At 61.6% G+C, this 27,640-nt stretch overlaps 1 protein-coding gene across 1 annotated transcript in view; it reads right to left on the reverse strand.

Moving 5' to 3' along the window:
- RTN4R (reticulon 4 receptor) overlaps positions 1-17,713 on the reverse strand; it is an 88,167-nt gene extending 70,454 nt beyond the window's left edge. The window contains exon 1 of the mRNA XM_064168634.1: positions 17,270-17,713. Within this exon, the coding sequence (XP_064024704.1) occupies positions 17,270-17,291 (22 nt within the window). The 5' untranslated portion in view covers positions 17,292-17,713. The remainder of the gene's footprint in view (positions 1-17,269) is intronic.
- Positions 17,714-27,640: the final 9,927 nt, after the last annotated feature.

Genomic DNA, 27,640 nt, shown 5'->3' on the forward strand with positions numbered 1-27,640 from the left:
AGGTGTTTAAGAGGAGTCTGCATGAGGCACTCAGTGCCAGGGGGCAGTGAATCAGAAGGTGTTGGGAGATGTATTTGGCTCGATGGTCTCAGAGGTCTTTCCCAAGCTGGCTGATCCTGTGCTGCTCACACAGCCCCTCCAGCCCACACAGACTCACAGCCTGGCTTTGCTCCTTAGCTACCTGCCAGGGCAGGATGTGAGCTCAGCCTGAGCCTCTGGGCTGAGCTGGCACAGTCCCATCGAGTCCCTGCTGTCAGGGCAGGATCCCCTCCAGCTGCACGATCCACTGACCAAGGAGCTTCTTCCTTCCACAGCAGCATGGCCTGGCACTGCCCCTGCCAGTGGTCCTCTCCCTGCAGTGCTCCAGGGATGTGTCCAGGGAGGCAACGAAGTCTCCACGCAAAGCTCCAAAGGCCACGGGCTTGGCACAGAGCTGCAGAGCAAACAGCCAGGGACAGGGACAGGGACAGGGACAGGGACAGGGACAGCCACCAGGGCAGGGCTGGCTTCAGAGAGGCAGCAGCAGAGCAGCAGCTGGGGAGAGTCTGACAAAGAGAGGGCACAGGGAGAAACCCTTCAGCAGTACCCAGGGTGGGAGAAGCAGAGGAGCTGCCCTGAACCCTGGGCACAAGAGCATTCTGCAGCACCCATCTTCCCAGGACAGCAGTGCCAGGTCACTTGCCACCAGTGCCCCAGTGCATGCCCACCCAGTGCTGAACCTGCATTCCACAGTCATGGAATCACAGCATGGGTTGGGTTGGAAGGGACCTTAAAGCACAGCCGGTGCCAAACCCCTGCCATGGGCAGGGACAGCTCCCACCAGCACAGGCTGCTCAGGGCCTCATCCAGCCTGGCCTTGAGCACCTCCAAGGAGGTTGTGAAGCACAGAACATGATCAAAGACCAAAGATCCCATTCTGTGCTTCTGTGCTCCACAACCTCCCTGGGTGACCTGTGCCAGTGTCTCACCACTCTTGCTCTGCAGAATCTCTTCCTCATCTCCACTCTCAATCTGCCCTCCTTCAGCTCCAATCCATTCTCCCTCATCCTGCCACTCCCACACCTTGTCAGAAGTCCCTCCCCAGCTCTCTCCTGGAGTCCCTTCAGGCACTGGAAGGCTGCTCTGAGCTCTGCCTGCAGCCTTCTCTTCCCCAGGCTGCACAGCCCCAACTCTGCCAGCCTGTGCCCACAGCAGAGCTGCTCCAGCCCTCTGAGCATCTCTGTGGCCTCCTCTGGCCCCTCTGCAGCAGCTCCAGGTCCTTGTGCTGTGCTCCCAGAGCTGGAGGCAGTGCTGCAGGGGAGGGCTGAGCAGAGCAGATGGGAGGGGCAGAATCCCCTCCCTGTGCTGCTGCTGCTCTCCCTGCTCTGGCTGCAGCCAGCACACAGCTGGCTCTGGGCTGCAGCCACCAGTGCTGGCCCTGGGCACTCTGGCACCAACTGCCACCCCCAGGGCCTTCTCCTGCAGGCTGCTCTCAGCCACTCCTTGCCCAGCCTGGAGTTGTGCTTGGGATTGCTCTGACCCTTGCCTCTTGCCCCTGGCCTACTTGGGCTTCATGACCTTGGCTTGGGCACACCTCTGCAGCCTGTCCTGGTCCCTCTGGACCCTTCATCCTCACCTACCACCTGTTGTTTCCCAGGCCTTGTGTCTGTCCCTCCAGGCATCTGTGCTGTGCTCTGAAGACCAATCCACTCCTCAGCCCCTTAGCAAGCTCCTCTGGAACTGGAAGTCAAGGTGGCAATGCCTGAGAGGGAGCAGGTCACAGCAGTGCCCCTGCACCCAGAACTGCTGGCTGAGAAGAGGCTCCAAAGAGGGGCAGTGGCACCAGCTGCTGGTTTCCTAGAGGAGGATGCCCTGGTGGGCACTGGTGATTTCCCCTCTGCTGAAGCCTGCAGCTTGGCGCTGCTGGATGCTTCCCTGAGAACAGAAATCCGTGGCCGCTGCTGCTCCTCCCTGGGCTGCCAGCAGGACCCGGTGGGAGGCAGCTCTGGAGAAGTCTCCTGCTGGTGGAACGCTCTCCTCCTACGCCTCTCAGCCTGCTGCCATCTGGCTGCTGGAGCAGCAGCGGCCGCCGAGCCCTGCTCCCTCTGTCATTTGTCACCAGGTTCCTGCTCTGCCCAGGCCCATCCTTCCCAGCTCTGACACCCAGCAGCTCCTGCCCCTCTCCTCCCCGCAGCCTCCCCGCGTGTCCTCAGTCGCTGCGGTCCCAGAGAGAAGGGAGTGGCAGGAAGCAGGATTGTCCGAGGGAGGAGGCACCACTGCTTCACAACCAGACCTTCCCTGTGCCCCTCGCCCTCTGCACTGCCCCCCACTCTGGCTGCCAGAGCCCCACACCCACTGCCCTGCAGCCCAGGGGAGGACGAGGAGCACTGCTGTGCTCTTCCCCGTGCTGAGCCTCTTGCCTCAGCAGCCCCAAGAGCAGCACCAGAGCAGTGCTGAGCACTGCCCAGACCCTTGGTGGAGCCTTCTGGTCCATTCTTGCTGTTGTGCAGCTCTGATTCTCCTGTCTCCTTAGGGTGAGAAACGAGCTGCAGCTCCTGCCCCGTGCTTCTCATTCCCCTCCCTGTCCCAGAAGAGAGCAAAGGCTGCCCCTGGTGCTGCACTCTCCATGCCCTGCTCTTTGCCCAGGCACTCCTATGGGCCAGGGCAGCCCTGCACATCTGCAGATGGCATCACACTGCCAGGCACGTCCCCCTCTGCCACGGGCGTTTGGGTCTCACGACCAGCCCTGCCGCCTGAGGCTGCGGAAAGGTCTGGAGGGCTCTGCAGGGCTGCATGGGTGTGCCCTTGGCCTGGACAGCTCTGCCCTGCACCTTGTCCTTGCCAGGCCTGGGAGGGCTGGGGGCAGCAGAGCAAGGAGCTCTGCAGCAGCTCTGGCAGCTGACCCCAGCCTGAGCCAAAGGTGGCCCCAGGCTCCTTCCCAGGAGCTGTTTGGGCTCATTTGCAAACTCCCTGCACCTCCTGCTCCTCTCTGTACCTCCTGTTCCTCTCTGTGACTTTGACACTCACAAGGTGCAATTTTCCTCACTGCATCATTTAGCTCCATCACAGGCAGAGATTCCAAGGCCATTACAGCCCTGTCTCCATTATCACTTCCACCTCTCCCGGTGCCAAGTGCCAGGCTTGCTGCTTTCATTCTCAGGGTCTCTCTTTGGAGAGAGCAGCTGATGCCGACCCTGTCCAGCCCAGGGACAGCTCAGGGGCAGGGCCACAGACCCAGCAGCAGAAGCATTCCTGGCCACCAGGCTGTCCACCTCTTCTCCTGGGGCCCTTCAGTCTGTGTTCAGCCTCTTCTGAGCACAGGACTGTGGGGACAGGCTGGGGGAAGCAAACTGTCACCATCCCCTCCAGCAGCAGGCAAGGACAGGGTGGTGAGGAGAGCAGGTCAGCAGCAGAGCTGGGCCTCTACCCCAGCCAGGCTGTGCCCCACTCGCCAGCCTGGGCACTCTGCATTGCAGCAGATGCCTCAGCTCAGCTACACCCAGCTCCTGCTGACACCTGGCAAGCAGTGCCAACCCCAGCCTCCAGCAGTGCCAACCCCAGCCCATAGCAGTGCCAACCCCAGTCCATAGCAGTGCCAACCCCAGCCTCCAGCAGTGCCAACTCCAGCCCATAGCAGTGCCAACCCCAGCCCATAGCAGTGCCAACCCCAGTCCATAGCAGTGCCAACCCCAGCCTCCAGCAGTGCCAACCCCAGTCCATAGCAGTGCCAACTCCACCTCCAGCAGTGCCAACCCCAGCCTCCAGCACAGCCAACCCCAACCTCCCTCCAAGCTAACCCCAACCTCTAGAAGAAACAACCCCAACATCCCTCCAAGCCAACCTCACCCTCCAGCACAGCCAACCCTAACCTCCAGCACAGCCAACCCCAACCTCCCTCCAAGCCAACCTCACCCTCCAGCACAGCCAACCCTAACCTCCAGAACAGCTAACCCCAACCTCCAGCACAGCCAACCCCTATCTGAGGCTTTCAGGCACTCAGCAGTACCCCCCTGAGCCCATGACTTCCAGGGTGGCTTTGTGAGCTGGCACTGGGACACAAACCTGTGTGAGAAGGGAGCTCTGCTCAGATCAGCAGCAGTGAAGCTCTCATTCGAGGCAGGGAGCAGGACAGAAAGGCTCCAAAAGGCAGCCAAGCCCAAGACAGCTCCAATACTTCCAGAGGGTCCATCTCAGGTGCAGCAAGACTCCTCCAGCAGGAAGGAGGCTGCAGGCAGGGAGTTGAGTCCAAAGTGTGCAGAGAGCTGCCTTGGCTGGCAGCCGCTCGCTGCTTGCCAAGCGCACAAGCTCCAGGGGCAGCACTGAGCACGCCGAGGGCTGGGACCCCCCTCCAGCACCAGAGGCAGAGTCCAAGTGGCACAGAGAGTCCCGGGAGCACAGCATGGCACTGCCCAGCCCTTGCCTGCCCTGCAGCCCCCTGCCAGCTCCCATCACACTGCACAGGGGCAAGGCTGGGGCAGGCAAAGTCTGAGGAGGCAAAGTCCTGGGGGGGTCCTCGGTGGCCCTGCTCTGACACCAGCTTGCCAGCTCCACACGCAGGCAGCCTGGTCCCTTCCCCACAGGCCGGCTGGCACCAGCAGCATGCTGCCTCTCACCTCTCCCAAAGGACAGCAACTTCCCTTCCATCTGATGGGAGAGTGCCAAGAGGCTTCTCCATGCCTTCCCCACGCAGGCTGCAGCTGCGGTGCCCTGCTCCATCCAAAGCACAGCCCAGATGGAGCCAGGCCAAGCTCTCAGCAGCTCCCAGTAAATCCGAGGGCCTCAGGAAATGACCAAGCAAGTGCTCTGAAGAAGACTTTGTCCTCACAGCCCAGCTGGCAGCCAGAGCTGAGGATTAGTTGCAAGCCTAGCAAAACAGTGGGAAAGCCAAAAATAAACCCAGCAAAAGCAAAGCACTCCCCGAGGACAGCCACGGCCCAGCAGGGCTGGGCTCTGCCCGGCGGCTCCCAGGAGCCAGCCCAGAGCCACTGCACTGCCACCCATGGGAGCTGCTCCCCTGGTGCTGCCCTGCAGCCTGGCGCTGGGGCCAGCGTTCAGACACAGCCACGCTGGTGGAGCAGGGAACCTGCAATCAGGGACGTTAGGGGCTGGAAGGGAGCTCCAGAGAGCAGCCAGCGCTGCCAGAGCAGGGCACCCAGGGCAGAGCACACAGCAACACAGCCAGGGGGGCTTGGCAAGGCTCCAGAGCAGCCTCTCTGGGCAGCCTGCTCCAGGCTCCAGCACCCTCACAGGGACAAAGTTTCCCCTTCTGTTCCCCTGGTACCTCCTCTGCTCCAGCTGGCACCCAGTGCCCCTTGGACATCCCTGAGCATCTTTAGCACATCAGTGAGGGCAGCCCTCAGGCTCCTCTGCTCCAGGCTCCAAGCCCTAGCTCCCTCAGCCTGGCCTCACTGCCTGCAGCAGCTTGGGGGCTCTGGGCTGGACTCTCTCCAGCAGTTCTCTGAGGTCCTTCTTGAGCTGAGACTCTCTCCCTGGATGTGAAGCCCAGGCAGAAGCAGCACTGGAGCAGCCCCAGCCCCACACAGAACCTCCTGCCAGGGCTCAGCACCACCATCTGCTGTGACCTCAGGGAAACAGGAATGGTGCCCCTGGCCTTGGGGACACCACTGAAATGGTCACACCTGCTTTCCAGACACCACAGCTCCCTGGCAGCACAGGCAGTGCCCCAGCAGCCAAAGCAGCATCGTGACAGATGCAGCCCTTGCTATGCAGAGCAGGAGAGGAGGCTCTGCCTGGAGAGGAACAGCAAACACAAACATGTTGCTTCTTCCAGGCTTTGGGTCAAGCCACAGGCCCTTGGTCAGGCTCTGCCTCTGACCCCAGCTGAAGTCTCAGCTCCCCACAGCACGTCAGAGGCTTAGAGACATGTGCGAGGCTGCAGGAGCTGACAGCCCCGGGCGGGCTGGGCTGGCACAATCGATCCTGTGCTGTCCCCCAGAGCGTCTCAAACTCATTCTGTGGGCTGAATTGGAAGCAGCCAAGCAAGGCATGCAGCAGCTGCTGGCTCCACACTGCAGGGCAGGGGAAACCCCACAGCACGGGCAGGGAGAGCCAGCACCAGCACACTGCCTGCTGCCAGGGCTGCTTCCTCAGGGCTGCTCCCAGCCCCCTCTGCACCCAGCCTGGATTCGTGCCTGGGCTTGGCCCAATCCAGCTGCAGGACCTTGCCCTGTGACTTGCTGAACCTCCTGCAGCTGGCACTGGCCACTTCTCGAGCCTGTCAAAATCCTTCTGGGCGCCATCCCCCACCTGCAGCCCAGCTGGCTGAAGCTGACCCTTGCTAGCAAAGGCTGAGGGCCTTGGCTACTCTGTGAGCACCACTTGTGCCCACAGCCAGCCCAACCTGGCTGCACAGGCAGCAGGAGCAGGAACAAGTGCCCTGAGTGCAGCTGGCACAATGCATCTGCAAGTCAGTGAGGGGCTTGTGTTTGCAGCTGCATCTCTCCAGGCCTCCCACTGTGCTGAGAAAAGGTCTCACTTCATACCAGGTTTAAGTGGAGGCAAATCTCAGCCAGTTTCACCTTCATCCGAGTTAAAGCCACTCCAGAGCAAAAAGGAGCATGGACAGCACTGAACAAAGCTGGGATACAGCTGCCTGCACGGGCCTGGGCATCTGGGGTGGCCAAGGGCACTGCAGAGGTGGCAGCCCTGCTGGCAGCAGAACCAGAGGAAGCTGCCCCACTGAGCTTATGGAAGGAAAGCTGCACAGCCTCCCTCAGGGCACTGCAGACCCCCCCAGGGCAGCCATTCCCAAAGCAGCTCCTGCCTGGGGGCACCCTGCAGCTTGAAGAGCCTGGTGAGCAGCTGCTCATGGTGCAGGAGGGGCCCTTGGTGCAAGAGGGGCTCAGTGCAGGAGGGGCTCAGTGCAGGAAGGGCTCTTGGTGAAGGAGGGGCTCTTGGTGCAGGAGGGGCTCAGTGCAGGAAGGGCTCTTGGTGCAGGAGGGGCTCAGTGCAGGAAGGGCTCTTGGTGCAGGAAGGGCTCTTGGTGAAGGAGGGGCTCTTGGTGCAGGAAGGGCTCTTGGTGAAGGAGGGGCTCTTGGTGCAGGAAGGGCTCTTGGTGAAGGAGGGGCTCTTGGTGAAGGAGGGGCTCTTGGTGCAGGAAGGGCTCTTGGTGAAGGAGGGGCTCTTGGTGCAGGAGGGGCTCTTGGTGAAGGAGGGGCTCTTGGTGAAGGAGGGGCTCTTGGTGCAGGAAGGGCTCTTGGTGAAGGAGGGGCTTTTGGTGCAGGAAGGGCTCTTGGTGAAGGAGGGGCTCTTGGTGAAGGAGGGGCTCTTGGTGCAGGAGGGGCTCTTGGTGCAGGAAGGGCTCTTGGTGAAGGAGGGGCTCTTGGTGCAGGAAGGGCTCTTGGTGAAGGAGGGGCTCTTGGTGCAGGAAGGGCTCTTGGTGAAGGAGGGGCTCTTGGTGCAGGAAGGGCTCTTGGTGCAGGAAGGGCTCTTGGTGAAGGAGGGGCTCTTGGTGCAGGAAGGGCTCTTGGTGAAGGAGGGGCTTTTGGTGCAGGAGGGGCTCTTGGTGCAGGAAGGGCTCTTGGTGAAGGAGGGGCTCTTGGTGAAGGAGGGGCTCTTGGTGCAGGAAGGGCTCTTGGTGCAGGAGGGGCTCTTGGTGCAGGAGGGGCTCAGTGCAGGAGGGGCTCTTGGTGCAGGAGGGGCTCTTGGTGCAGGAAGGGCTCTTGGTGAAGGAGGGGCTCTTGGTGCAGGAAGGGCTCTTGGTGAAGGAGGGGCTCTTGGTGCAGGAAGGGCTCTTGGTGCAGGAGGGGCTCTTGGTGCAGGAGGGGCTCAGTGCAGGAGGGTCTCTTGGTGCAGGAGGGGCTCTTGGTGCAGGAAGGGCTCTTGGTGCAGGAGGGGCTCTTGGTGCAGGAGGGGCTCAGTGCAGGAGGGTCTCTTGGTGCAGAAGGGGCTCTTGGTGCAGCTCCTGCCAGCAGAAGACACCACCCTCCTGCAGCCCCAGAGCCAGCTGCTGCTCCAGCACTGGTTGCTGCTACTCCTGATGGCCAAAGGGGCCTGAGCGAGCAGGAGGCTACTGCTGGGGTGCATCCTGCAGGCTCTTGCAGAGGCTGCTGACCTGTGCAGGAGGACACAGAGGCCTCACTTGACCCAAGACAAGCAGCTCCAGGGCAGCTGCAGCCCAGACCAGGGCTGCTCTTTTGGCACCAAGCCCAGCACCGAGCAATAAACCCGAGCCTGCATGGCACCAACCATGGGCCAGCCTGGGCAGCTGCCCACGGCATGGGCACCCCGGAGGACAGCAGGCTCCTGGTGCAGGCTGAGCCTGTCCTCTGAAGGGAAAGGACAGACAGCCCTCTAGTGTAAAGCCAATGCCAGCCACATCTGCATGGGCATGGCAGCCTTCACCATAGCCTGGCCCCTGCGCTTGGCACAGCCCCTGTGCCCACCAGGCACTTGCACTGCAGCTCCCCACCACCCCCAAACCATGGGATGGGCAAGTCCTGACGGTCCTGCTGATCCCTTGTCACCACAGAGACAAACACACCAGTAGCTAACTCAGGCTATGCTCCTGGGGTTTCAAAAGATGCCCTTTGTCAGAGGGTGAGCAGCCCTCAGAGGCTGGCACCGGCTCCCGCAGGGGGCTCCTGAAGGCCTGACGTGCCTGGCAGCTGATGGCAGGTCTCTGACACAGCCCCCACGGTGCCTGCAGGCAAGCAAAGCTAAATTTGGGGCCTCCAAAGATTTTTTTACTTTCCTCTCCCTCCTCTCTCCTGCTTAAGAGTCAGAGCCAGCTGCCAGCCCTCGCCCACGCACCACCGCAGCGCCCACGCAGGGCACCGCGTGCGGCTCCCACCATCGCCCACGGCCCCGGGGGCAGTGCACCACTGAAATCCTCCCGGCCCCGAGGAAGGCTCCCAATTAAACCCAGTGCTTAAAGGCATCAAAGAAGCAGAGACAGACCTCAGCAGCCGCACAGCTCACTCTGACAGGCCGCCGGGGAGCCCACAGCCCTCAGAGCGCAGTGAAAAGGCACCAGGCTGAAACACTTCCCCAGGGGCAGCGCGCCAGAGCCGGCACTTTGATGGGAGCGGCCCCAGCCTCACACCAGTCACTCACTTTTACTTTCTCTTTAGTAGCTCAAGACACAAAGGAACTCCCAGCAAACCGCACAGCTCCAGGAGAGGAACCCAGAGCCAGAGGGCTCCTGCACAGGACTTGTTCTCAGGTGCAACAGGAAAGAGAAAGTTAACTCAGTGAGCAGCATACAGGAGGTGATGACCTGAGGTGGTGAACCCCAATTCAGAGAGGGCTGGAGAGAGCCCAGGGCAGGCTGCAGAGCTGCTGAGGGGCCTGGAGCAGCTCTGGGAGGAGCAAAGGCTGAGAGCCCTGGGGCTGAGAGTCTGCACAAAAGCAGCCCCAGAGGGCAGCTGAGCAATGCTCAGCAACAGCTAAAGCAGCTGTGGGGGGCAAGAGGCTGGGGAAAGACTCTGCTCAGTGGTGCCCAGGGGCAGGACAAGGGGCAGAGGGCACAAACTGGCACCCAGGAGGTTGGATGTGAAGAAGAGGAGAAAGTTGTTTGGGGTGAGGCTGCTGGTATGCTGGAGCTCAGGGATGGCCAAGGGCAGCACAAGGGGCACTGGTGCCAGCTGGAGCAGAGGAGGTGCCACGGGAACAGAAGGAATAACTCTGTCCCTGTGAGGGTGCTGGAGGCCTGGAGCAGGCTGTGGCATCTCCTTCTGGGGAGAGATTCCAGCCCCACCTGGATGTGCTCGGGTGTGCCCTGCCCTAGGAGCACCTGCTGCAGCAGGGGGTTGGACTGGATGATCTCCAGAGGTCCCTTCCGACTCCTGCCGTTTACAACACTGTGATCCGACCCACGACGCACCTCAGAGCATCACATCCCCCGTGGCTTCATCGCGCGAAGGGTAACTGCCGCTAAGCACCGAGCAGTCCGCAGGGGCCGTGCCAGGCGCTCTGCCCGTGCCACGCACTCCGCTGCCCTGGTGGGAGGCAGCAGGCAGCGCAGGTGCGGAGCTGTCCGGAGCGCGGCTCAAGCAGCACCATGGAGAGCAGCCAAGCGCTCCGCAGGCAGCTCCGCAGGAGCCGGGGCCGTGCCGGGAGCCCCCAGGCCTCTTGCAGCGCTCCTGAGCCGCTGCTGGCTAACATTCCAGGACAGGAACCCCTGGCACGCCCAAGCTTCTGGAATGGCTGAAACAGGAACAGCGCCAAGCACTCACTTGGCAGGAGAAGGGCACAAAGGACACCAAGCTGTGTGCTGCTGACAGCCACAGGGAAGGATCCATCCAGAGGGATCTGCACAGGCTGCAGAGCTGGGCCCAAGCCAACCTCATGAGGTTCAACAAGATCAAGTGCAAGGTCCTGCAGATGAGTCGAGGCAATTGCAAGCACCAGTATAGGCTGGGCAGTGCCAGGCTGGAGAGCAGCCCAGAGGAGAGGGACTTGGGGGTGCTGCTGGATGAGAAGCTCAGCCTGAGCCAGCAGTGTGCTCTGGCAGCCCAGAGAGCAGCCCCAGCCTGGGCTGCAGCAGGAGCAGTGTGGGCAGAGGGCCAGAGAGGGGATTCTGCCCTTCTGCACCCCCTGCTGAGACCCCACCTGGAGCAGTGCCCAGTTCTGAACCCCCTGGGGCAGGAAGGACCTGGAGGTGCTGGAAGGTGCCCAGAGCAGGGCCAGGAGGATGAGCAGAGGGTTGGAGCACTGGAGAAGGGGAGGACATCCACCCTTGGCAGGGCAAGGCCCTGAGCAGCCTGATGTGGCTGTGAAATTGGCTGTGCTCTCAGCAGCAGGGTTGGTTAGGTACCTCCAGATGCCACTTTCAAACTGCCCCTTGACTTACAGCAGTATCTGCTCTGTAACCCCTGCCTTGCCTGTCCCTGCCCTGCTGGTATCTGAGGCAGGAGGGTTGCATTGTGCTGCTTGCCAGACTGATGCCTCAGGCCACTGAGCCACCAAGGGTCAGACCAGAATCCCAGCACTGGAGCACCTCTTGTTTCCAGCTTCCTCAACGTTCTTCTGCACATGCCTGTGTCACTCTTCAGCCTTTCTTGACAGCCAGGAAGGCTGCAAACTCGAACTCAAGCATTTCTGTAACCCCTCGATTGCAGGAGCAGGCACTTGAGAAGGACAATAGCTGCTGTAACATCTGCTGCTGCTGCCAAGGAGCTCCAGGCTCCAGTGCAAAGGCTGTGAGCAGGGCAGGCCAGGCCAGGCAGACCTGCAACAGTAGCCTTAGGGAGAGCCTCCTGGGTCTTGTCACCTGGCACTCTGTGCTAGTTTGAAGCCAGCTGGAATGTTTTGGTAACAGAACTAGATAACAGGCAGTGAAATGAAAACAATTGATGTCAACTTCTCTCACAGTCTCGCTGAGAGCTCTGGGAAGAAGAAAGACTTTTTCTCCATTTTGTTTCTCACTTCTTGCTTTTGCCTTAGACCTGGTCACATCTCAGTAACCTTGCTCCTACTAACCCTGCTCCCTAACCTCTTGGCTGCACCTCTCTTCTTCCTGAGAACTGGGGTAAGGTTGAGAGGGCCGGGGGGAGGTGTTGGGGTGGTTTGAGAGCCCCTCCTGGGGACTCAGGTTTCTGGGAGGGGAGTTGTGCTTTTGTATTGTTTATCCTTTGTATATTTCTGTATATGATTGTATATAACTGTATATATTGTAAATAGCTGCTTGTAAATTCTGCTAGCTGTAAATAAATTGCTTCATCTATATTCCCAGGGTCCGTCTGAGTTAGCTGGGGCAAATACAAAAGTGTGGGGGGGGCGGGGTAACCCCCAAACCATCACACACTCTGTCACTGCTAAGGAAGGGACATGCACAGAGCTCCACACTCCAGCTCTGGAGCGAACTTTCAGCACACTCTGGGTCCCCCAGGAGGTAACTCAGCATTGCTCTCCAGGGCTTCAGCTGGAAGGGCTAAAGCCAAACTGCAGCAGGGCTGATGGTCCTGGTCAAGGACACAAAGCAGTCAGGCCTGAGCCCAGACTCCAGGAACTCTGCTTTGCAGGGCCTCTCTAAGAGCACAGCAGATATGGAGAGCCTGTGTAAGACCACACACAGCTGTCTGCTGCCCACACACCACAGCAGACACCGTGGCCCTTCCAGGCCACCCTGCTCCGAGGCTCCATCTTATCCCTCGGCACCACCATAGTGCATCATCAGCCTCCAGAACTCCTGCTGCTCCCTGTCCCAGGAGCCACAGCAAGGCACCAGCACGGGCTGAGGTGAGCCTGCACAGCTGAGCCAAGCCTGCACCGCTGGCTGCAGCACCTCTGTGCAGGTGGGGGAGGATCCACCCTTTGCACCTTTCAGCTGCCTCTGGAAACCACCAGGAGCTGCAACCCAAGCACGGAAGAGGAGGAGAGGCTGGACTGTGTAGATCCCAAGCCTCCCTCCTACCTCACAGAATCACAGCATTGTCAGGGCTGGAAGGGACCTCTAGGATCATCCAGCTCCAACCTCCCTGCCTTGGGCAGGGACACCTCACACTAGATCAGGTTGCTCAGAAACACATCCCGCCTGGCCGTAAAAACTTCCACACCTCTGTTCCTGTCTGTGATGGAGAAGCCCTGAAAACTCAGCCATCCCAGGCAGATCCATCTGGCCCTAGGGCACAGCACAAAGCTTCCCACATGGACAGCAGGAAGATGCCCCAGTGCAATTCCCAGCCCTTGTGGGTATCGTGCACTGGTGCTGCCTCTTACCACACCTCCTTGCTGTGGTAGAGAACATTCCTGTTCCACCCTGTGCATGCCTCCTGCTTGGCATTCAGAGAGATGTCTTAATGAAGGTGACAGCAGCAGAAAGCAAATCCAAGGGGAAGGGAATCTGCTCCTAATTAGGCTGACTCCTTTCTGCTCCCTTCACTGCCACCTCCAGATGGATGTACAGGCTGAATCCTGCACTGGGATGCAGCTCTAGCCCCTCCACCAGGATGCAGCTCCAGCACTTCCACCAGGATGCAGCTCCAGCCTCTCCACAAGGATATAATTCCAGCCCCTCCACCAAGATGCAGCTCCAGCCTCTCCACAAGGATATAATTCCAGCCCTTTCACCGGGATGCAGCTCTAGTCCCTCCACCAGGATGCAGCTCCAGCCTTTCCACCAGGATGTAGCTCTAGTCCCTCCACCAGGATGCAGCTCCAGCCTCCCCACCAGGATGCAGCTCCAGCCTCTCCAGCAGGATGCAGCTCCAGCCTCTCCAGCGGGATGCAGCTCCAGCCCTTCCACCAGGATACAGCTCTAGTCCCTCTACCAGGATGCAGCTCCAGCCTCCCCACCAGAAGCACCTGGCACAGCAGCCATCTGCAGGCTGGCTCAGAGAAGCGATCAGGGCTCAGCCCTTTGCCATTTCCCTTGTCCTGCTTTGTTCTGAGGCTCTGGCCCAGCTCTGTCCTCCTCTCCTTTGAGGCTCAGGAGGATGGGAAGGGAAGGAAAACGTTGAGCTTCCCAGGGCAGGCAGCAGCTCTCCACAGCCAGCATCACAGGGCATGCAGGGTGCATAGCAGCATGCCTGAGAGCTGCCTCCAGAGCATCCTTCCCCTTCCCTGCCCCCAGCTCGTATCAACGTGGCTGCTTCCAAGCCAGAGAAGGTGGAAAATTCCCAGAGGTGCTGCTAGACTTTGCAGAGTTTGCAGATTTTGCTCGCTCCTTTGAAAGGCTTTAATGGCCAAAGTCCCTGCTGGTGTCAGAAGATGGCACAGGCACAAGGTCTTCATTAAGCTCAACAAAGACATGGATACCTTGTAAGGACAGGCTGGAGAAGAGGATGCTCCAGGGAGATGTTATTGCAGCCTTCCACTACTTCAAGAGGCCCTACAGGAAAGCTGGGGAGGGATTTTACCAGAGGACAAGGGGCAGTGGTTTTGAACTGAAAGAGGAGAGATTTGGGTTAGATGTGAAGAAGGTTCTTCACTGTGAGGGTGGTGAGACACTGGAACAAGCAGTCCAGGGAAGCTGTGGCTGTCCCCTCCCTGGAGGTGTTCAAGGCCAGGCTGGATGGGGCCTTGAGCAGCCTGTGCTGGTGGAGGTGTCCCTGCCCATGGCAGGGGGTTGGAACTGGGTGAGCTGGGAGGTCCCTCCCAGCCCACCCATTCTGTGGTTGCCAGCACAGCAGCTGCCGCAGAGCCAGCCAGACATCTGTGGGGACGTCACTTGTGAAATCACAAGCCAGCTGTGAAGTCGCCAGCCAGCTTCCAGTGGTGACTCTCCAGGCCAAGGGTATGGACAGCCATTCCCCTGCCCCCTCCTTCCAAGCCTGCTGAGCAGAGCAGGCGGCAGATGAAAGCAGCGAGAGTCGTCTGAGTTGCGTCCCTCTCCTCCCCTTCCCCTGCCCGCTTGCCAGCAGCACAGGCTCCCAGGAGGGTTTTACTCAGGGCAAAGCCCAGAGCCTCTGAACCCGGGCTGGAGGTAATTAAGGCAGGCTCGTTAAGACAGGGCTGCCAGGCTCCCTGTGCTGGCTGCCCACAAGCCCCAGCAGCACAGCAGTGAGCAGCTTTCTCGCCGCTGCTAATTAACTCATTTTCTGTAGCAGTCCTCTCTGGGGCTTCAGTGGGGAGAAGCCCACGGGAGCAGCAGGGACACGGCGACATCTGCACTGACACTGCCTGGGCAGCCACCTCTGCCTCTTCAGCACACCTCTGCCAGCACACCTCTGGGGGGTCCCACAGAGGAGGGGTCTGAGGTGTGTGCTGCCTGGTGGGAAGGGGGACCCAAGCCCAGGAGATGCTGGAGCCCCTCAACACAACACTGAGTTGACCCAAAACTGAGCAAAACAGCAACCTGGGCTACTGGGAGGTGTCCCTGCACATGGCAGGAGGGTAGAAAATAGATGGTCTTTAAGGTCCCTTCCACCCAAACCATTCTGTGACCCCATGGCTCAGGGAAGGTGACTACTACCCAGCAAGGAGACCTGAACCACTGCCCAGCTGAATGCTGCTTTCTGTCAGGGAAAGGAAGGCACAGCCCTGACGCCAGTGGAGAGGCAGCCCCTGAGCTGAGTGCCAGGGCTCATATTACAGGGGGTGTGTTGGGGAGGGGTGTTACATAGAATTTATAGAATAATAAGCGTGGCAAGCCCTGTCTCGATGGAAGTAAGCTGTGTTAATAAGCAGTGAATGCTGAGAACGCCAGGAGAAGGCTCTGCCTGTCGAGCTGCCTCTGGTGGCTATTTCTGGCTTACAAGGCACTCAAAGCGTCCTGGCAACCCACGGTGGGAAATGTAGTCCAGCTACAGGAGGCTGAGCACTCATCTGAAGGCAGCCTCCCCGGGTTCAGGAGCACTTTACAGTCACACCTACCAGCCACCAAGCCTCTCCCAGGAGCAATTCCTAAACCGCAGCACAAAACCCACCCGAAGCCCTCCAAGCCCTGTGCTATAAATACAGCCATGGTGGCACAGTTCTTGGATTTCACTACCTTCCACGGTGCCTTACATTATGCTGGCAGCAGCCAGGAATGTCACAGCGTGGAGAAAGTGCTGTGCTGCAGCAGCAGGGTGAAGGGAACGGGGGGGAGGTTGTTCTGGGTGCCTGCACCACACCCAGCATCACCTGGATGCTGTCCTACAGGAGGCCAGCAGCTACACCAGCAGCAGCCTGTGCACAAGCACACAACCACAGGGCTCAAATCCACTGGTAACCCACCTCTGCACCAGGCTACGGTGCAGCAGGCAGCAAACGGATGCTGAAACATTAATATCCCCTTGGGTGGGGGGGCCCACCAGAGAAGCTGTCTCTGCAACCTGCTCCCAAGGTGCTTCCCCAGAGAGGAATAATTTGGCCATTTCAGATGGCAAACGGAAGCCAGCTCCCTAAAGGAGGCGGTGAGCAGCCTGGATCAGAGCTTGGGTGCTTCCTTTGATCATCACAAATTAATCAGCCACAGTGCCCTCCGAAACAGAACGGCAGGGAAATAAATAAATTACAGTCGTGTCACCGCTGGGAGCAGGAAGCCTGCTGGAGATTCTGGAACACGCACGGCGAGAGGCTCCGTGCGGCACAGCGCTCTGCATGCCAAGCACTCCCCCAGCAGCAGCCTGGACAGCGGCGGAGCTCCTGCAACGGCTTGCTCCTGCAACGGCTTGCTCCTACAAGGCGTAGCAAGGCTCGCAGCCCGTGGGCTGGATCTCCGCAGGCACACCTGGGGGCACATGCTTCTGCGAGCGGTCTGGCCCTGCCGCCCGGGAGCGTGCTCCTCCGGATGCAGGTCGTGATCCCGGCTCGCAGAACGGCCGAGCCACCACCGTACAACGGAGAAGCTCCAGCAGCGCTCGCAGCCCCCGGGCAGCACAGACTGGCACGGAGCATCTCCAGGCAGCCCAAGCCGCTGAGAAAGGGCTGTTCCCAGCCGGAGGAGCCGGCGCCAGGCCGCCTCTCCGCACGCTGTGTGCCTCTGCGCGGCGCGGCCAGCGGAGCTGCGCTCCCGCTGCGCTCCCGCTGCGCTCCCGCTTCTCCCCATCCTCTGCCTAAAGGATACCGGGTGGAGACGGGGCAGGGCAGACCCCGGGAGAGGGGCGCTGCTGGGAGCACCCCCCCGGCAAGGGCACCACAGTATTTGCCATCCCTCCCAGAGCCCGGAGGGCAGCAAACTTCACCGTCCTGAGGCACCTGCAGGCGGTTGGAGCCGGGAGGAGCCAGGAGGAGCCAGACTGGGAGTGATCGGGGAGCAGGGCTGCGAGCAGGGGGGAGCCCGATCGTGCCCATCCCCTCTCCCTGGCGTTGCGATCCTCGTCCCGGCCCCTTCCGCCGGAGCAGGCGCTCCGTGCGCCCTCGGGATTCGGGCTTGAGACCGCGGGATGCGGCGATGCTTTGCCTGCTCCAACTTCAGGGGGAAACCCGGACACCCCGGGGCCGAGCCCAGGCTGGGTGTAGCCGATCAGCCCGCCCCGATGGCGGGGCTGGGGGTGCTCAGCCCGCTGCACTCCTTCCACCTTCTCTGCCGTGCTCCGCGGCTGGAGCCGAGCCGGAGCGCAACCTGATGTTCGCTCCCCACACACACGCCTCGGCCTCGCCTGTGCTCCGCTCCCGCAGACACGGAGCTGCCGCTCCCCCCGCGCCCTGCCCGCCGCTTCTCCCGCGCACAGCTCCCCGCTCCCGCCGTGCCCCGTTCGGCCCGGCCCCGGCGTCCGGCCCCTCTCCCCCGCGGCGGGTCCCGGGCGCTGTCGCCGGCTCCGCGGGAGACAAATTCCACCCACAAAGTTGCAGCGAGGGAAGTTCCCGGCGCGGGGCGAAGTTGGGGACGCGGCCGCCTCTCCCTGCCCCGCCGCCCTCCGAGGAGCCGCGGGGCTAGGGACACACGCGGGGATGCGCCTACCTTCGGCTATCGCCCTCTTCATCTTAGGGGTCGGGGAAGGCACGTCCGGAGGCGCAAAGCGGAGCGGCAGCAGTACAATCCCTGGCCAGCGGCGCGGCTCCTCCAGTCAAACTTCAGCCCAGCGCGGGGAGGGGGCTCGCCCGGCGCCGGGGCCCTCGCTCGTCGGGGGAGTGAGCAGCCCCCGGGCTGGAGTCAGCATCCAGGCGCGGCTCCCCCTCCCTGCCTCCTCCCTCCGTCCGTCGTTCCGTCCGTCCTCCTTTCCTCCCTCCCTCCCTTCCCTGCCTCCCTGCCGCCCGCCGCCCGCACGGGGCCGGGGCTGCGGCGGATCCCGCGGCGGGAGCGCGGAGCCTGCTGCTCTGTGCCCCGGCAGCGAGCGAGCGGGGCTGGAGCGGCGATGAATGTTTTATGGGATCATGTGGTTTGACGTGAGAGGAGCCAGCCCCGATCGGATTTACTGGCGGAGCGGCGGCGGCGGCCGGGGCAGCCGGCGCGGGATGAGGGAGGGGCCGCGCCGGGGGCAGATCGAGCGCAGGAGCCGCTCCGAGGCGGCGGCTCCGCGGCCGAGCCCCCGCGGTGCGGGCCCGGGCGAGGGCCGGCGGCTGTGGGCGGCTCATTGCTGGAGGAGCGATGCCACCTAAAGGAAGCGGCGGAGAGGGACGCGCGGCCGGCTGCGGGCACCGCGCTCGGCCCGCTCCCCTACGGCCCCGGCGCGGCACCCCCGGCGGGCAGCGCAGCGGAGGCTGCCGCGGCCTCGGGGGAGGCTTTTCGCCTCCGTGGTCCTCCGGAGCCCGGCCGCTCTCCGGGAAAGCGGCGAGAGAGCCCCGAGCCGCAGAGGATGCTCTGGAGGAGGCCGGGTCTGGCCGCCGCGTCCCGGGAGGCCCCTGGAGAAGCCCCCAGGCTCCGGTCCGGAGGGCACAGCTCTGCCTGCCCCCAGCGCCGCTGACCCCACAGCCCAGCCGCGCCGGGTCACCCTCGGGCACAGGGGGACAGGGCTCACCTGGGCTCACCCCGGAGGCAGCAGCTGCACACCGGCGGCAGGCTGAAGGCGCTTCCCCCTCCTCGGCCCTTCCGGAGCGGTGCCCCAGCGCGGCCGGGCTGCGGAGCCGGCAAGGCTCGGTTAAGGGAGCTCATCTGCTCGGCCGGGAAGGAGGAGGGGAGGAGGGCGCCGGAGGGAGCCGGGCATCATCCACACGGTGCTGCGGCGCTGCTAGGGAGGCTGCAGGCTGCTGCCTGCTCCAGCTGTGTGTGTGCTCTGGAGCAGCCGTCCCGGGGCCGCGGAGCAGCCATCCCTCCGGCAGCTCGGCAGCCTGGGGCTGACCACCGCTGTGCACCCAGGCCTTGTGCCACCACCACCTCTCCTGAGGGCCGACCCAGGCTGCACCTTTCTGTGTTGCATTGTGCCAGGGTGAGTCACAGAACGGCTCCTGTTGGAAGGGACCTCGGAGATCATCTCCTCCGACTCCCCTGCCACGGGCAGGGACACCTCTCCACTGGATGCTCAAGGGATCACCCAAACTGGCCTTGAAGAGCCCCAGGGAGGGGACGTGGGACATCCACAGCCTCCCTGGGCTACCCATGGCAGAGTCTCTCCACTCTTCTCCTGAAGAGCTTCTCCCTCAGCTCCACTCTTCCCCTGCTCTGCCTCAGCTCCAAACCATCCCCCCTTGGCCTGCCTCAGATCCCCTCAGCACCGGTCCCTCTGGAGCCTTCCTGCAGGATCCTTTCAGCTCTTGGCAGCAGCTCTGAGGCTCCCCTGAGCCAGGCTGAGCCAGGAAGCTGTTTCTGCTGTCCACAGTGACCCATCTCACCTCACCCAAACGCCCCTGGGGCGCTTCCTGCCGGCACCACAGTCCCCCGTGGGAAGAGGACATGCAGCAGAAGGGAGGTGGGACTGGGCTTGTCAACCAGACAGAGCTGCTTTGCCGAGTGGGGGCTTTAATTACACAAACAGCCTCAGCTGGCCAGGTGTCTTCCAGATGTCTGTTTGATGACATGTCATTGGTCGTTTGCTCCCCAGAGCAGGAAAAAGGCTGCTCTTAGGTCAGCAGAAGCAGCGTGTGCTGGAGCAGGGCTGCCTAGCAGAGCTTCCAGGACCAGACCAGATGGGCTGCAGCTGGTAGAGTTCTGGAATGGCCCCAGGATGGCATCTGGGGGCCAGAGCAGGACCTACCTCTCTGTAGATCTTTCAGGATCTTCAGCAGAAGGACCACCAGCAGAAGAAAGGCCAGTCTGGGGATTCTCAGCTCAGGGCAGCCTGCCCAGTGCAGCCTCGTTGCCAGGCAGTGCCCCTCGTGCTCAGAGGCCTGCCGTGGGGGCTTGCTGAGCACACCTGGGTGAAGGCAGTGCCACCAGGAACGCCCATGAGCAGTGCTGGGGCCAGGGTGTGCAGCGAGCCTAGGGGCAGCTACCTCCAGAGCTTGGCTCAGAGGCAGTGTGGGGTGACCTCAAGGTCCAGGCTGGTGAGGAGGTGTGAAGAAGGCTTTCTGAGGGTGTGGGTAATGGCCTTCTGCTGGCCAAGCTCTGAGGTTTCAGTCACAGAAGCAGGCACAGAGAAGGTACTCCAGACATGCAGCACCTGCCCTGCAGACCCTGCCGGCCGGGGTCAGGCAGTGCAGCTTGCCTGGCAGCAGCTCACTGCCCATTTCCCTCTCTCCTGCTTGAGTTATGCACAGGATCACAGCTCCCAGATGTCAGGGGTTGGAAGGGACCCAAAGGCCTCACCAAGTCCAACCCCTGCCAGAGCAGGACCACACAACCCAGCTCAGGGCACACAGGGACACATCCAGACAGGCCTGGAAAGGCTCCACAGGACACTCCACAGACTCTCTGGGCAGCCTGTGCCAGGCTCTGGGACCCTTCCAGCCAAGAAGTTGCCCTTGTGCTGAGCTGCAACCTCCTGTGCTGCAGCTTCCATCCACTGCTGCTTGTCCTGTGCCAGGCAGCAGTGAGCAGAGCCTGTCTCCCCTCCTGACTCCCAGCCCCAGAGAGTTACAGACATTGATCCAATCCCCTCTCAGCCTTCTCCTCTCCAGATTCTCAGCCCCAGGGCCCTCAGCCTCTCCTCACCAGGCAGTGCTCCAGTCCCCTCCTCATCCTCACAGCCCTCCCTTGGACTCTCTCCAGCAGTTCCTGTCCCTCTGCAACTGGGGAGCCCCAAACTGAAGGCAGTGCTCAAGAGGAGGTCTCAGCAGGGCAGAGCAGAGGGCAGGAGAACCTCCCTGGATCTGCTGGACACACTCTGCTGAGTGCCCCCCAGGACCCCATTGGCCTCTTGGCCCCCAGGGCACATTGCTGCCCATGGATGCTCTCCCCCAGCACTGCCAGGGCCCTGTCCCCAGGGCTGCTCTCCAGCAGTCACCTCCCAGCCTGTCCTGCTGCAGTTTGCTCTTCCTCCCCAGGTGCAAGACTCTGCACTTGGCCTTGTGGAGCCTCATTTGGCTCCTCTGTGCCCAACTCTGTGCCCAGGGCTCCCTGGGTGGCAGCACAGCCTGCAGCTGTCTCAGCCAAGCCTCCCAGTTTGGTGTCAGCAGCAAACTTGCTGAGCAGCCTCTGTCTGTCTGTGCCCTCAGCAGTGGCACTGATGAAGGTGTTGAACAGGACTGGACCCAGCACTGGTCCCTGGGAGGCTCCATTGCTTGCAGCTCTGTAGCTGGCTCTGGCACCATTGGTCACCACTCTTTGAACTCTGTCTTGTGACCAGCTCCTAATCCACCCTTGAAATTCCACCTAAACATGACCCAGGAGAACTGTAGCAGCTCAGCCAGCCTCTAAAATGGCCCAAATGTGGAGGTGTAGTCTAATGCCTTGAGCCTCTCCATGCCCCTGGAGATGGCAGCTGAGGGGAACCTGGCCCTGTGAGCAGTGTCCTTCTGCCCCTGCAGCAGGATGGCTCCCTGCCTCTCCTGGCAGCATCCCAGCTCAGGACTGCTCTGACCTTTCCTGACTCCTTTTGCCACGTTCCTTCCACACCGGAGCCATCTCCATCTCTGCCACCACCCATCCTGTGCCCATGCCTGCACCCTGTTCTGGGCACCTGCCTGGCCCTTCAGATCCTGCAGCCACCTCTGTGAGTGCACAGCGCAGCAGAGCAGCTCATGGACAAGTGCACAGCGCAGCAGAGCAGCTCATGGACTGAGCTCGGTGTCTGCCGCCCTGGGGTGGGGCTGTGCCCTTCAGCACGGCTGCCTCCTTCGGCTGCTTGGGCCAGGCTGTGGCAGAGCTGCTCCGAGGGGCCAGAGGCAAGGGAAAGCTGAGCTCCAGCAAAAGGCAGGGAGCATTCCCACACAGTCTGTTGGCAGCACATCTGCAGGGTTCGTGGGCACCTGGGCAGGGAGGGTGACCCCCTCTCGCCCTGCTCTTCCTGCAGTGACAGTCTGGGTGCCACAGGCCAGCCAATGCTGCTCCTCACTGCCACACACCTCCAGGAGCTGCGTTTGAATAATGCCCTCTGGCTTCACCATCCCAAGCAGCACATCAGGAGAGAGAGGTCACCTATGTGCCAAGCATCAGGATCTCTGCAGAGAAAAGGACCCTGGAGCTGGAATTGTGTGGGAAAGGGCTGGAAGGTGAACTGGAGCAAGGAAGGAGTTAAGTGAAGCTGTAGTTGCAGGGCCCAGAAGTGCAGGTTCTGGCAGGGAGGCAGTGGCTGCCTGTGGCTGCTGGCTGACATTTCTGAAAGGTTAATGCTGAGCTGCAGACAGCACAGCTGGGGGGGACTGCCCCCAGCCCTCCTGGCACCTCCTGCACCCCTTCGGGGCTGCTCCAAGACCCAGCACTGTGTTACACACAGGTCACCAGGAGGCACCATGGTGGCTGTGACCTTGGCAAGCCAAGTGATGCTCCACAGGGTGAGGGTGTGCCAGTGCCAGCTTGCTGCCCGGAGTTCTGTGACAAGGGCCAGGAGAATGCTTCACCTCCTGCTGCTCTCCATTTCCCAACAGGTCCAACCCTTGTCTAGCAAGCACAGAGTGGAGAGCTGGGCAGAGGGGAACCTGATGAGGTTCAACAGGGACAGGAGCAGAGTCCTGCAGCTGGGCAGGGAGAAGAAGCTGCAGCAGTGCAGCTCAGGAGGTGACTGCTGCAGAGCAGCCCTGGGGACAAGGCCCTGGCAGGGCTGGGGCACAACAAGTGCTGCATGGGCACCAATGTGCCCTGCTGGCCAGGAAGCCCAATGGGCTCCTGGGGGGCACTCAGGAGAGGGTGGGCAGCAGATGCAGGCAGCTTCTCCTGCCCCTCTGCTCTGCCCTGCTCAGCACACAGCTGCAATGGTGCCCCCAGGGCTGGGCTGCCCAGGCCAGGAGGGACAGGGATCTGCTGGGGAGAGGCCAGGGCAGGGCTGCAAGGATGCTGCAGGGCCTGAGCCTGCCTGAGGAGCAGAGCTGAGAGCCCTGGGGCTGCTTAGCCTGCAGAGGAGAAGGCTCAGAGGGGACCTGAGCAATGTCTGGCACTAGCTGAGGGCTGGGGGCAGGGAGGCAGGCACAGGGACAGCCTCTGCTCACTTGTGCCCTGGCACAGGACAAGGGCACTGGGTGCAAAGTGCAGCCCAGGAAGCTGCAGCTCAAGGTGAGGAAGAGCTTCTGGGCTGGAAGGCTCCCAGAGGCCTGGCACAGGCTGCCCAGAGAGGTTGTGGAGTCTCCTTCTCTGGAGCCTTCCCAGCCCTGCCTGGATGTGTTCCTGTGCCACCTGTGCTGGGTTCTCTGCTGCTGCTCTGGCAGGGGGCACTGGGAGCTCTCCAGAAGTCCTTTCCCACCCCTGACGTCCTCTGAGCCTGTGATGCAGTAACTGGGTGAAGGAGCAGGAGTCTCCCAGGGAGGAGATCTCCTGGGGGCCTGAGGTGGTTTGCAATGTGAGCACAGTGACTGCATGCAGCTGGCTGCAGGCTGGCGAGGAGCGGCACTGGGGCAGGGAAGCCTCATGCTGTGCCTGGTCTTTAGCTCTCAGTCACACTGGGATCAGTTCTCTGCCTTCACACCCGGAGCCTTGTTTGCAGAGTGCCGACCCTGCACTTGCCCTCCTTCACCCTCCCCGGGGCCAGGAGCAGCTGCAGCCTGCCTGGAGGCGCAGCCTGCGGTCTGCAGGTGCCACCGAGGTGGCGGAGAGGCAACCGTGGGGATAGAGAGAGGGCACAGAGAGTGGGCAGCCCTTGCCCTGTGCCCTGCCCACACTCACCTCCCTCTGGGAGCAGCACCCAGCAGAGGTGATGCTCAGAATGCAGAAGTGCAGCTCTTACCCTGAGTTCATCCAGCAAAGGCCTCTTCTGCTCAGGCACTGGCACAGGCTGCCCAGGCAGGTGGTGGAGTCCCTGGCCCTGGAGGCATTCCAGGAGGAGGTGGCCATGGCACCTGGGGACATGGTTTAGTGGCCATGGTGGTGCTAGGTTGAAGGTTGGCCTGGATGATCCTGGAGGCCTTTTCCTACCCAAATAATGCTGTGACTCTCTGATTCTTGCCTTTCTCCTCCACTGCACCGTGGCCACAGTTGTCCTGCTGCTGATGTGGAAGGCAGCATCTGGAAGCATTTCATGGAGGATCAAAGAGGCTGCAAAAGGGCACTGGAAGCTGAGTTTGTTTGCTGCTGTGCCCACAGCAAGGTCAGGGACTGCCTATGCAGGAGACCCAAGCAGACAGGAGTAGGCAGCAGGGCAGTGACTGTTACTTTCTCTACTAGGTAAGGATCCCTCTGGACTCCCTCCAGGAGTCATCCTTCTGAATATCCAAGAGGCCAGGCCCGGGCAGGCAATGGCTCAGACTCTACAGTTCAGCTGAGAAAGGGCTCCCCAGACCCCCCCACTGGAGCTGTGATGTTCATGGATCCATCCACCAAGGGTCTCAAGGGCAGGCAGAGCAGGGCTGCCTCTTCTGCAGGGAGCTGCAGGGCAGCAAGGCTCCCTGGCCAGGTGTGTGCAGATGAGGAGGACCTCAGCAAGACACCTAGCACAGTTACTGCCCCACTTCTGAGACCTGAGCTGAGACACAAGAGTGAGCAGAGAAGCTGAGTGCTGGCAGAGGGACTTGTCCAGCAGGCCACAGTGAGTGCCATCAGCACAGTGTTGGAGGCTTCTACCTGCACACCAAATGTAGCCTCACAGCTTCACAGAGTGCACTGGGCTGCAAGGGACCCTCCAGGGGCATCCTGCCCACCCCTGCAGGCAGCAGGGACAGCTCCAGCCAGGGCAGGCTGCACAGGGACACAGCAAGGCTCAGCTTGGATGGCTGCAGGGATGGGGCCTCAAGCACAGCCCTGGGCAGCCTGGGCCAGGCTCTCCACACCCTCCCTGGACACAACTGCCTCCTGGTGCCCAACCTACCTCTGCCCTGCTCCACTGCCAAACCACTGCCCTGGGCCTGTGCCCACAGCCCCTTCTGAGCAGTCCCTCCCCAGCCTGCCTGCAGCTCCCCTGCAGCTCCTGCAGTGCAGCTCTGAGCTCTGCCTGCAGCCTTCTCCTCTGCAGGCTGCACAGCCCCAACTCTGCCAGCCTGTGCCCACAGCAGAGCTGCTCCAGCCTCTGAGCATCTCTGTGGCCTCCTCTGGAGCCTCTGCAGCAGGTTCAGGTCTCTCCTGTGTTGGGCTCCCACAGCTGCCCCAGCCCTGCAGCTGAGCTCTCCCCAGAGCAGAGCACACCTGTGCCGTGCATGCACCCATGTTAGTGACCCCAGGGTGCAGGTCAGCTCTGATTCCTTCCCTGCAGCAGGATTCCCACTGGGTACCAGAACACCTCAGATGGCTGCAGGAGCAGACAGCAGGCTGCAGGGAGAGCCCAGCAGCCAGAGTCTGGGAGTGCACAGCTGGGCACTCCCAGACCCTTTTGCAATGAGAGATGTCAAGTCAGAGATTGAGTCCTGACTCCTGATGTGAGCTTTGCTTGCCTTGGGCCATCCACAGCCCCGTGTGGCAGGACTCTGTCTCCATCAGCTGTCTCAGCTCACTACCACCCCACCTTAGCTGAGGCAAAAGCCCCAAGGGTGCCTGCTGCTTCACTCCTTCTGCCACGGACAGGGTGGAGAGGGTCCAGAGGAGGCCATGCAAATGCTCAGGGGATTGGAGCAGCTCTGCTCTGGGGGCAGGCTGAGGGAGCTGGGAGTGTTCTCTGGGGAAGCCTCAGAGCTGCCTGCCAGTGCCTGCAGGGGCTGCAAGCAGGCTGCAGAGGGACTGTGCCCAAAGTCCTGCAGGGGCAGGACGAGGGCAGTGGTTCAGAATGAGAGCAGAGCAGATGGAGATTGGCTGTGAGGAAGAAGCTCTGCAGCAGGAGGCTGCTGGAGCACTGCAGCAGGTTGCAGGGAGGTGGCTGAGGCCCAGCCCTGGAGATGCTGCAGGTGAGGCTGGGCAGGGCTGTGGGCAGCCTGCTCTGGTGGAGGATGTCCCTGCTGAGTGCAGGCTTGGGCTGGGTGAGCTCTGGAGCTGCCTTCCAGCCCAGCCCACTCTGTTTCCATGATTCTATGCACAGCTGTGCAGAGCCTGGACAGGCAGGGCAGAGTGAGAGCCTTCCCCTCCCTCAGCTCACCCACCCCCTGCACTGCACCACCCCCGTGGGTGCCTCTTCTCCCAGGCAGGTGAGGGATGAGCCTCAGCTCCTGCTGCCCGATCTGAGCCCAGACTCTTCTGCCTGCTCACTGGGGCTGGCTCGGGCCACTTGTGCCTGTAAATCATCTCAGCACTCCCCAGGCTGACACAGCAATCCTTGCTCAGCACATGGCTAGCACTGCCCACCTGGGCCTGGCACTGCTGCTGAGCTTGAGATGCACCAAGAATCCTCAGAGCATCATGCAGGAAGGGTCACACATTGGTCCAGGCAGCTCCTGCAGGCAGCTGCTTGGCTCCAAGCTGAGGGGGACTTAGCTGGAGGAGAGCCTGGAGCTGCCCTGAGCTTGCTCCATGGCACAGCAATGTGCCCTGGGGGCCAAGAGGCCAATGGGGTCCTGGGGGGCACTCAGCAGAGTGTGCCCAGCAGATCCAGGGAGGTTCTCCTGCCCTCTGCTCTGCCCTGCTGAGACCTCCTCTCGAGCACTGCCTTCAGTTTGGGGCTCCCCAGTTGAAGAGGGACAGGAACTGCTGCAGAGAGTCCAATGGAGGGCTGTGAGGATGAGGAGGGGACTGGAGCAGTGCCTGGTGAGGAGAGGCTGAGGGCCCTGGGGCTGAGAGTCTGGAGAGGAGAAGGCTGAGAGGGGATTGGATCAATGTCTGTAACTCTCTGGGGCTGGGGGTCAGGAGGGGGGCACAGGCTCTGCTCACTGCTGCCTGGCACAGGACAAGCAGCAGTGGATGGAAGCTGCAGCACAGGAGGTTGCAGCTCAGCACAAGGGCAACTTCTTGGCTGGAAGGGTCCCAGAGCCTGGCACAGGCTGCCCGGAGAGGCTGTGGAGTGTCCTGTGGAGCCTTTCCAGGCCTGTGTGGATGTGTTGCTGTGTGCCCTGGGCTGGATTGTGTGGTCCTGCTCTGGCAGGGGTTGGACTCTGTGTGTCCTTTCCAGCCCCTGTGACATCCTGGGATCTGTGATCCTGTGCTCTGCACTGGCTGTGAACTGGCAACAGTCAAAGGTTGAATGGACTTTGAACAAGGAGAAAGGGAAAGCCTCAAGAGGGTTCTTCAGTGAGTTCCTGGGCCAGATTCTTTGTGCTAGGGAGGTTTCAGGACAGGATTTTGTGGCCATGGTGGCTGCAGGTTGGAGTCGATGTTCTCCGAGGGCTTTTCCAGCCACAGTCATCCCATGGCTCTGTGCTGGGTCTGGATGTGTGTAGGCTGTGCTGAAGGGCTGCAGATCCCAGGGGCTGTCCCTGGCTGTAGGGGTAGCTTGGTCCCCTGGAGCTGTGTGTGGGTGGGGGAGTGACAGGATCATGGCTGCATGAACCATGGTGGTTGAGTCTTCTCCTCAGCATGTGCAGAGGGAGCTAAAGGGAGTGCAGAAGAGGGCAGCAAGGGGCCAAACACAGACCAAGAGTGAAACCTGCTGGCCCAGGGGACCCCTGTGCACTCCATGTGTGTTGAGGGCAGTGGCTCTGAGGGCTGGGCTGACCTGGCATGGCTGTGGGTCTCACAGGCCCACCCCTGAGCTTTGGCATCTCCATTTCTGTCTGGCTGCTCTCTGGTGGCTCTCATCCACAGCTGTGCCAATGCCAACCCCCCAGAAGGACAGAGCAGCCAAAACAAGCAACCCCTGCAGTGAGACCTCCTGGCCACAGCCTGCTTGTGGCTGTGCCTGGGGCTCTGGACACAGTGCCCAAGCGGTGGGAAGAGTCCCAAGAGCAGCAGGTGAAGACTGCTCCACCACAGCCACCCCTGTGTGCTGCAGCTGGGGCAACCTCCAGGTGCTGCAAGTGCTCACAGCAGCTCTGCTCTGCCCAGGTGCAGCACACTGATGGTGTGTGGGCTGCAGCT

Source organism: Pogoniulus pusillus, chromosome 30 (genome assembly GCF_015220805.1).
Source record: "Pogoniulus pusillus isolate bPogPus1 chromosome 30, bPogPus1.pri, whole genome shotgun sequence".
In the NCBI taxonomy this organism is placed as follows: domain Eukaryota; kingdom Metazoa; phylum Chordata; class Aves; order Piciformes; family Lybiidae; genus Pogoniulus; species Pogoniulus pusillus.